Below are 10,850 nucleotides of genomic sequence, written 5' to 3'. Positions count from 1 at the left end.
GTGGCTCCATGCTACAGACCCCTATGTGCAAATCAAAGTAACACAGCTCATGTAGAGGGTTAGGTGTGGGGTATGTTCTTAAAAAGTTTTACATTTTATCTTTTTGCAGGATTGTTGATTTAAACAGGTCAAAAAAAATGAAGGAGAAAGCCAATGAAACAGAAACAGGTTTATTGAAAGGAGTTTTAATTAGTTTATCATGTATAACAAGAAACAGTTACAACAGGCAAGTCCTGGAAAATGAAAGAACCCTACTATGCAGCTAAGAGCCTGAATCTGAGGGTGCCCCCCCCACTACCATCACCTCTATCACCTTCATCAGGCTCCATCATGTCGCAGAGAAAAAGGCAATCGATGATGACTTTGGATGCAAACGCCATGATCATAATTATTTTGATACATTTTTACTATATTTTAATATTTATCCATCAGAGAATCATTAATGAATTTATTCATATTATATATGCTTTAGTTTTTCTAATTATTAATAAATTCCCTAACAGTGTGTATAGCATATCTTCTAATGATCAAATGTATCACTGTGGTCATGAAATGAGATGTTTTTACCTTTAAGAATTGCATTTGATGCATGGAGATATTCAATTCATTTGCAAGAAATATATTAGAAACAACAATCAGGAGAGAAATCAATATAATATCCATACGGTTCAATCAAGGTGAATAACATGTATTTGTATAGCACATTTTCATGCATAGAGGTCATTCAATGTGGTTTACAGACATTCACAAGCACAAATGTGAATTAAAAACGATTTTTTTTTAAAATTCAAACATTATTAGAAATGATTGAAACTGGGAGTAATACTCTCTCACATCTCAACTGTTGACATGGCACTAGTATATTAGGAGCTTGGAGATTGGATAATTTACTTAAACTTTGGTTTTGCACAAGAAGAACCTGTTGTGGCATTTAACTGGGCTACTAAGTATAGCTATTCAAATATGATCATAATAAACTATCTTGACGGTGAGAGCAGTTTGGATTTTGCTACAGGATCTCAAATCACCTAGCATGGCTTTAGATTTATTAGGAGATTGTTAGCTTGTCAGGATAGTTAGTGGAACTATGATGAGGGTTCTTCATCTTTGGAATATAAGGTCTCTCATTACAACTTGACATATTTGTGTGAGCGTAATGGTAAAGGGAAGTGTCCAAAATACAAGGTTATGTTTGTGTTATTCTCTGGAGCACCTGCTAGGTTTTACTAGGGTTTGAGAGCTTCTTAGATATTTGTCGAGGGCAGCTGACATCGGCTTGGAGTCATAACAATTACGATGGATTCCAGTTGTGACCTAGAATCTTACTCCTGCAGCAAGATTTTTTTCCAGCATCCCTCCATGTGTATGTATCAAAAATCTATTTTCCTTTGAATATTTGCAAAACAGGAATGTATTATGTGAAGCCTTGTAGCAATGCCAACACAACTACAGACATGTTAGTAATGCAAGAAGACAACTGTGTCAGTGGTATCCAGAATCCAAACGCAAATAAGATTTCTGTAAGATAGAAAAATGCAAAAGAAGATGCTCAGGCTGCTGTCCAGCTAGTATCCGGGCCCGCTGGCTCTTTGGCAACCTTCCTTACTGCAGCATCACCAATCCAGTATAATATTGTACCGCATTGTGCTCCAGTTGCACCTCAATGCCAAGTGAAAACCGAGTCATTATGCAGCAGTACACTCAACTGGACGGCTTTTGTTGGACTGCTGAGGTGTCCCTTTGGCAAAGATAACCTGAAACTTAGACTGACAGCATTTGTTTCTGTCATTATGAATGGGTTACTTAGGGACACTGTAAATACAGCACACAGGCCTGTAATACCACTTTAATACATCGCCTCATGAACAGACGAATGGGATTCATTGTATTCAAAACCCATGTGCCCAAATGTTGTGTTCTGACATCATATCACTGTCATAAAACAAGCTGAGCGTGTGCTGAGTAGCACCATAATGCTCATGGCTTGTATAACAGCTGTGAATATACTGTGTGGATAATGTACCGTGTTTTCCATTGAACACTGGTTGACAGACTGTGTCCTTTTCTTGTGTTTCTCAAAGATTCACTCTGACGTCTATACTGACATTACTGAATTGTTTTCCTAATTTAGTCGGGTGACAAATACAATGCATTTAAGAAGTCCACCAGAGTCACACAGAAGTGGTTTTGGGTGGATGACAGAGAGAGAAACCACTGAACAAATTTACTCTCGGCTGGGTTTTGGCAAGCAAAAACACTTTGGATTAAGGATGGGGAATGATTGTAGATTTGAATATATGATTAAAAAAACATTGTCTTAACCCAATTTGCACTTTTTCATTTTAAACTACGGTATGTTTTCTTTATCTGAACCAAGAAAAAAAGAATATACTTATAATGCCTTACTAGGTGGGTCCTTTACTGCAAGTGTTTAGCAGTCCAAATAAAACCCTGCCCTATCTTTAATTTATTAGCATTGGCCACAGTCATGATAAAGGTAAACCTTTGGTACTGAGCGTTGCAGATTATTCAAGGCCATTAATTAAGGTTTTTGGCAAATATCAGCACTCAGTCTGGCAGTAGATAGGGTTGAGCACACATAACCTTGAAAGGAACATGGTCAAAAAGGCTTGGCATGACTCGCTACTGATTACAGGGTAATTTATTTTTAGAGTTGTTGCTGTTCCCTCATTTGTACCTGCCAGATGATACATTATACCTCGCATGTCAGCATAGATCTCAATGGTTTCTTTCCTTCAGCTGTTCTACCCCTTCATTTGTTTGTGTATAATCTATCAATGTCCATATGAAATGTTACAATCCCCTACAGGTCCTCTACGTCATCGCTAAGGTTGAAAGGAATACTGACCCTGTATCCATCACATTTAGAATCAACACGAGTTGTTGCGTTCGGTGTCTGCTTCTACACTAATGCTATTTAAGCATATACTATCACATGTTCAAGAAATCCCTGCTGGCTTGTTAAAAGTGAGCATGGAGGGCAAACTGTTGGAGGCAGCTCCTTAATGAGGACAGCTATAAAAGCACCCTACAGACCGCCAATGAACACACAAACCTGGCATCCACTTTAATTACTGATAAGTTGTGAGCAAGCTAAAGGCAGCGGATTTCCCTCCCCCAGAGGCTCTAATCTGTTTAAAGCCGACTGCTGATCCTAACTGCCGAGTTGGAGGATTCGATGGCAGGTGCCACTGTGAAGTCCCAGAACAGACGCTATCAGTCTTGCATCCCAATCTCCACATCTCCCAGGGACTGAAATACAAGTTCGCCTCCACATGTCCAACTTTCTGGCACGCTCGGTTATTAGGAAATCTGCTCGATCACACATGGTGCAAGATCAGAGGAAGCTCCAAGAAGTAATTAAAGTCAGGCATGGAGCTTTTGTGTTCTGGGTCGCTCCACTTACTGTGGAGGCAGTGCAACGCCTTTCACAGACTGTTTACATACACTGTGTTTGTACACTGTGCACATGAGAAATATGGAGCCTGCATAATTCACCATGACACATACTAAAGAATTGATCATTTGTCGAAGAGTAATTTCCTCTGAGATGTGGTGAAATAAATTACATTTGTGAAGAGATCTAGTTCAAGCATTGTCATATTGTACCTCATAAAAAGCACAGTGATTATCTATAAACTGTGTATTCACAAGTACAATACAGAGCAGGCGATTAACTTTGTTAAATATCCAGGTCAGAGTTGATAGTGGCACTGACAATGACATCACTGTGAGGCTGCAGAATAGCCCAGATTGGTTGATCTATTTATTGGTTGTCTTCTTGAAGACTCCTTCTTCACCACCTCTGTGCAGTGAGTGGCTGCAGCGCTGCGTCTGTAGCACTCAACCTGCTCCCTGTGAGCTCTTGTGGGAAGTCTGTTGGCAGATGCACAACCTTAGAGACCAAACTGAAGTCACACACTGCGCCAAACTTCGCTGCACTCAGATATGTATTCATGTATTTAGTTCTGAGATAAAGTGAAAGCATGACAGAGCACAACAGTGGGTCTTAGGCCTCATGTGGGCACATGGAAACATATTGCTCGATTTCTAAAAGAATTGGATAAACAAACCATTGGGATAAAATGGACAGATGAGCATATGCACAATAACATCACTCATAAATGATTTAGACTAAAGTTAAATGGCCTAACGAAATATGTAATGCATTGTAGAGGTCGGTACCATTAGCTTTCACTGTAAATTCAAAATCCATTAAAAAACGCCATTGACCGTAAATCTAAGAGGCAAAAAATATACTGAAAAGCAAAGTGCCTGCTTGTCTCCACATCAGAGAGACACTGCAGCTCTGCCCCTGCTGTGCTCTGACTGTCATGTGTTTAAATGATAATGTGTCGATATTTACTCTCATCAGACGGCATATCTAGATTAGTTTGTTCAACAAGGGCAAATACAACATCTTTACAGCCGTGAAATCTGACGACGGGTTCTAAAACTGATTGACCACACCAGACTACATTACTGTTTCAGCACAGAATAATAAAACACGCCTTATTTAGGTTATGTACAGGCGGGCCAGAAGTTGTACAAATAAATCTTGGTCCAGATTATTGTTTTTATCATCTGTATTATCTTTATAGCATGTGTTGGTTTTCTGTTTCTTGTTGCTCAGCTTTATAGAATCTAATTGTATTTTTATTTTTGTAAAATAATGCTTTGGCTTCGGTTACATTCATGGTGATAACCCAACGTAAAGCTCTTACCTACTGTGTTAACTGTTGCATTTCTGACATACATTTAAATATGAAATACATTTTTCCTGCCTCTTCTGCTTGTAATGTTACATGGGGAAAGGAATATCAAACCACCTAGTATTTATTCTATGATAAGTCAAACAGTCACACACAAGTCTTTCTGCTTCAAAAACATAATTGACTTTGGATGGCTGTGGTGCAGGTGCACTGTGGGCTTTTTTTAAACCCTTCTCCGCATTTGATGTGGAAGTCAGCTCTAGCAGGTAACCCTCACCACATGGGGGATTCTGCAGCTCTGATGTTAAACATGAAGTCTGCATTGAGGAACCCTGAGATTAAAAACTCCTGACCAGAGTTAGTTCACTCTGAGTAAAGTAAGTGCATGGTCAAGAAAGTATTAAGAATCAAGGGAGCTTCAATACTACATATCAATGTGGTAACAGTTAAATAAAGAGCAGAGCCGCCATGTAAATCCTATATACTAATGTATGGCAAAACACATGTGTCTTTTAAGACTATAGCAGCAGTAGTGAACGAGTTTGAGTTTCAATATAATATAATATCATACATTATATTTTAAATAGAATTAAATTTCATTGATGATAGTGATTCTGACATTCTTCTCTAGCCAGAGTTTTCCCTATACAAGAGAGAAATATATGTGTTTTTAGGAAATTAAGTGTGAAACAGGGGATGCCATTGTGATGATGGAATTGGCTACACTGGTGGTTTTGGTCGTTATGTGTACCCAAGGGTACCTGACCTAGTGCAGGACTCTATCTACCTAAATGAGACAAGGCTTTCAGGAGTTTCCAAGTCTGACTTTAGTGAATGTTTGGACAGTCCGGTTTAACCTGCAGCCCAGTGTAGTGCTTGTTGGGGAGAAAAATTGAGGAAATTCATGACGACTGAAGAAGTTCTTCCCATCTGTCAACATCTTTACTGTAGAAATGAAATGGAGACATTCTGAGAAACAGCCAAGAATTATAGCTGTCACATATGATAAGCTCAAGGTGTCTGAAAAATGTTGTTAATATTCAGAGAAAATGATTCAGAGAGAGAATTCAACTTAACTCAGTTAGCTGGTAAGTGGCTATAGCAGCTGAAGAAGAGACCTCAATACAGACGTCTTAAAGGTTGGTGAATGGCTACAAATAGCTTTTTTAAACCAATGTTGTTTTGTGTAGCACACATTAACACAATGTGGACGTGAGAACATGGCACTCACCTTATACATAGCTTATTTGTTCCACTTGTGTTCATTGTACTGGAAGATATAACGACCTGTGTTGTGTATTTTTGAATATTGTAACAATAATAGTCCAAATTGGTGCATATACCCCAAAATTGATATACTGATTGAAAGTAATTTGCTTTGAGTGATATAATAAAGCAGATACACAGCATAGGATCAGGTAACGTTTATTTATGTGGCTTATTCACAATGGTCTTACATACCTCTCCATCTCACTTCTCAGGTCTGTGATGAGGGTAGCCGCTCATATTGTCCAATGTCCTCTTGTCCAGGTGCCATGAGCAGGGTGGAGGATGGTGTCTTGGTCAGAGCTGCAGCTGCACTACAGCGTAAAACCACCCAGATACAGAGGTACTGTTTCTGTGTGCGGAGCTGACAGCGACACATACTGTTCATTGAGCGTAGACCAGCACAGACCTGTTTCACCTGTATGTGTTTTTCAGCTTCATGAGTCAGCACACGATGATCGAACGTCTTTGTCATACATGCGGCAAAGGTTTTAGTTTTTGTCAATGCCCTCCCAACCACCACGTCAAACAAGGGGAACAATGCACAAAATCTTTCCTTAACCACTGATTTAACCCTAAATTGAATTGTACTATAACTGCTACGTGCAAGTGTTGTAAAAACTATTTAGTTTATTGACTTTATGGTGTGTATCAAAAATCTAAAATATAATTAATAGATATCACCATGAAATTTCCCCCAGTTGGTTACTTATATTAAATATCAAATAATAAATGTCATTCAATTTACCATTTGAATATGCCAGTTAGGCCATATCTTACTAAAAATGCATTAATTTGCATTAATCTGAGAAGGTAATAAAAACTACTTTGTTGTAGTTTAGTGTATTACTACACACTGCTGCCTGGTGTTTTAGACCTATCTCTTTCCACAGCTGACAGGTATGGTGTTACCAGACCAAGCAGATTATGACTGACAACAAGACTCAGTAATAAGTCACATGTACCAGCATTCACTTGATAAAATTTACTGTATTCTTTAATTCATATGTACATGTTCAACCCCTATCCCACCCCCGATCCCCCAGTAAAGAAAATTTCAATCAATACTTTTAATATATTTAGTCAGTTTTACAGCTTTTTTACAGGATTGCTGTTTTCATGAAATTCACATCTAGGGCAGCAACATCATTTTGCAAGAGAAACCAAAAACGAGCATAGATGGAGTGAACAAGAGGACTTAGCGGAGGGGAACACAGCTCATGGGGGCATGTATAGAAGCAGCGCAATTGGGATAAACTATGTACAATACAAACCATTCATACAAATTAGGCTCTAAGATATAGAATTCAATACATTACAGTTGATATATTAAGTGACAATGAGCAAGCCCCATCTCCCCGAACAAGTCACTGATCAATCGGTCAGGTGATCGGACGTTCAGTCAGCCGAGAGTGAAGCAATCTCCAAACAAACGTCTGCCTGCGCTGGCAGGAGCACAGCCGAGGATTGACAGTGTTACAGTATCTGAGCTTGTTACCAACAGTTTCTTTCCCGGATGAGACTCCCCTGAGGGAGAAGTCTGCTCAGTCCAAGCTCACCCCTAGATAAATAAGACCACCTCACATTTCTAAAAGCATCAAACTCACATTTAGTCTCCACTCTCCTCTTCAGATGCCTCGCAGGCACCCAGGCTAGCTATTTTATTTTATTTTTTTAAACGTTTTTCAATAAGGAGTTAATTTTTATTTTCTAGGATGAACTGCAGAGCGTAAATAGCACAGCAGGGGCAAACAGTCAATATGTTGGTGTCCAGAGAGTTAATTTATCATATATGAAATATGCTAAGAGATAAACAAAGTTATTACATCTATTTTGTGAACTAGACATAAAGCAAAACACATCAGAGGGATTAGAAAGAAAAAACAAAGAACCAAAAGGGCCAATAAGCCTCTGTTATCTACACATGGTTTAACTGGGATTCAACATAATTTAGGGACAAACTAACTATTACTACAGCAATCAGTTTTTTTGAGGTCATTGTAAGCAAATTAGAGTCTTATATACCACCTTTTATCAACAACAGTTAATAGTTATAAGTAACTGTTCCCTCAAAACTTAGAATGCTGAATTGGAAAATCATTGGGGATGACTGACACTCTGGTTTAGACATGTTTAGGGACAGTAAGGCTAACATACACATTTCTCTGGAATGGGTAGAAGCCCCATTCTGTGCTCCGCTCGTCCATGGTGTGGCTAAGTGTATGCAACTGTCAGCCAGAGGGAAAGTAGGGTGTGTCACTATGGTAGTTGTAGTCTGGGCACACTTTCTGCACCAGTTTGTAGTCGGTACTGTAGAAGGAAATGAAGATGCAGATGACTTTGAAAGGTTTGGAGCAGAGCCAGGAAACATGGCTCTGGGTCTGCTCCTGGTAGCAGCTCTTGGATGGGTCGAAGTTGCAGAGTATGTTCTTGGAACCTTTCTCCACCTTCTCGTACTCGATACGGCAGTTGAAGGATTTTGAATCTTTCGCATCGATGACGGACTGCTGCGATGCCACATCAAACTCCACTATCTTTGTTGGAGGGACCAAGCTGACCGACACGTTGCCCTGACCTGTGGAGTTGTGGCGGAAGTAGACACTGAAGGTGCCATTACCATGATCCACAATCTTACCGGTGATCAGCAGGTTGAGTTTGACCGTCTTGATGTTGGAGTGGAAGTCCCCCCAGCCGAACATCTTCTTGAATTTACCTGTCTTCACCATGGGCCGCCGTTTAGCCCGTGGCCGCGAGTCCTGCAGGTCTGTGGAGTTCCTCAGCCAGTCCCACAGGTCCTGCTCCGAGTAGGGCTCTGGAGTGTCATAGTGAAGGTCCAAAGCTGTGCTGTTTTCTTTGCCATGCAGAGTTTGTGTCAGCAGCCGACTGATTGACATATCCTTGCTGCTCTCTGTCCATATATGCTTTAGCGTTGATTTGGGGCTTCCCGACTTGACATGGGCACTTGTAACCTGGGAAGGGGACAAAAAAAGCATCCATGAGCTGATATGTTATATAATTATGATTTTAATATTGTTTTAGGCTACTATCACTTTAACCTTTATCGTTTTGGTGGCATCACTTAAAGATTAGAGTTTGCATTTAATGTTTCTTATTTTGCTTCCATTGTTTGTGAAGCCAACCAATTACAAACTCACTTTGTCTATATCTTTGTTAACCAGCTACTCGTCTATAGTAACACGGGTCTGCAATATCTTTTAAAACCCCTTTTAAACTGGACAAATAATCCCCACAAACTCTCACTGACACTAAGTGAATTTTGTGTAATAGCTACAGCTCCAGTCTGCACTGATGCAAGATACCCAAGGTGTTAAACTTTACCCGCACTGTGACATCTTTCAGAGCACACACACTATCAACACAGCTGAAAAGTTATTCAAATTCAGCAAGTAATGAATGAATATTCTTGAGCTTTTGTGTAACTGTTCTCTTCCCCCCTATAATTAAATGCCTTAATTATTAGCAAATACTTTTGTGACTACGGCTTTGTCACATAAGGCATCACTGTGTTTTTTTTAGGGTTTTACTGGAACATTACAAATTGTTCTTGGCAACTTCCCATTACCAACTGTGCATCAGCGGAACAACATACAAATAGCTCATTACTGATATCAAGGAAGTCAACACTACACATGTATTGTGTATTACTGTGAATGTAGCTGGCCAGCTAGTTTTCTTGTTCAGTATTAAACTTTCAGTGCCTTTAAATGTAACTTTAAGTATTTCTCTTATAGAGTCCTGTGAAATTTCAAGGAGGTGACTCTCAGTTTCCAGCCCTAGAAGGGCTTCGGCTTGTTGCAAATACAAGAACATACTTCTGTATTTGTGATGTGCCATGATAAATTACTTATCTTTATCATCTATATCTTTCAGGAAATATTGACTTTCACTTTCAAGCATGCCATTTTCTACAAAATTGACCAATCACATATATTCCATAGGGTGTAAGAGATAATCAATCCTTGCTGCAAGCTTCAATTTCAAATCATGACAGTGGACAGCTCCAAATTGAGAATTATAGTGCAACAAGCTGAGCGAGAAAGAGAATACAGCAATCAAAGTAAAACATATTGCTCCCATCTCTTCCCTATGTCAAATAGGAGTGTCTACTGGCTTACACAGATAAAGGCTGTGGCTGTTCAGCGGGTAAAGACCAGACTATTAACTAAAGAGTGCTCCTTGAATTGATGATTGATGAACCCATGGGTTTTCACTATTTAGTGCCAATGAGTGGAATTAGGTTCATGCAGGCCCCACTGGAGCTATGTGACATTGATTGCCTGATTTCTACTGTAAGACGTGACAGCAGATACATCTTGCTGAGGTTTTTGCATTTTGCTGGCTGCCTTGAGGATCGATACTTGGAAAATAAGGTTTCGCTACCAATCAGTTGGCCCTCTGAATTGAATTGCCTCACAGTGTGTCTCTCAGGACCATGGGGACACACAGTCTCCTCTACACATACTGTTACAAGGAGAATATACCTGTACTGTGAATTACGTCTTGGAAAATGTCATCACCGGCTGGAAAATGATTAAAAAGGAACTTTTAATTTCAATTTCTGGACAGTGTGTACGTTACCTGTTTTATATTATAAACTAAAAACTGAGCAATATGTGATTTTGTTGTGTCATAATCCTGCGACAGTTACATTATTACCGGCATAGAGGAAATGAGCCAAATAGTGTCCAGAAGTGTTTTTTTTTTCTTTTCCTGATGACTTCACTCTATTTTGCTCTGTATCGTTATCACTATATAGTGAAGTAGGGAATAGTGAATAACACAGCCATGGTTTACTTATCTTGGCATAGTACATTGTGATTTAAATTAGAA

At 39.4% G+C, this 10,850-nt stretch overlaps 1 protein-coding gene across 1 annotated transcript in view; it reads right to left on the bottom strand.

The window, feature by feature from the left end:
- Positions 1–7,025: 7,025 nt before the first annotated feature.
- The window catches only part of nxph1 (neurexophilin 1), a 46,791-nt gene continuing 42,966 nt past the window's right edge, over positions 7,026–10,850 (bottom strand). The window contains exon 2 of the mRNA XM_020090399.2: positions 7,026–8,968. Coding sequence (XP_019945958.1) covers positions 8,231–8,968 — 738 coding nt within the window. The 3' untranslated portion in view covers positions 7,026–8,230. The remainder of the gene's footprint in view (positions 8,969–10,850) is intronic.

The sequence above is a fragment of the Paralichthys olivaceus genome, chromosome 20, assembly GCF_024713975.1.
Source record: "Paralichthys olivaceus isolate ysfri-2021 chromosome 20, ASM2471397v2, whole genome shotgun sequence".
Taxonomy (NCBI): Eukaryota; Metazoa; Chordata; class Actinopteri; order Pleuronectiformes; family Paralichthyidae; genus Paralichthys; species Paralichthys olivaceus.
The sequence above is the reverse complement of the archived record's forward strand: the minus strand, read 5'-3'. Positions and strand labels throughout refer to the sequence as shown.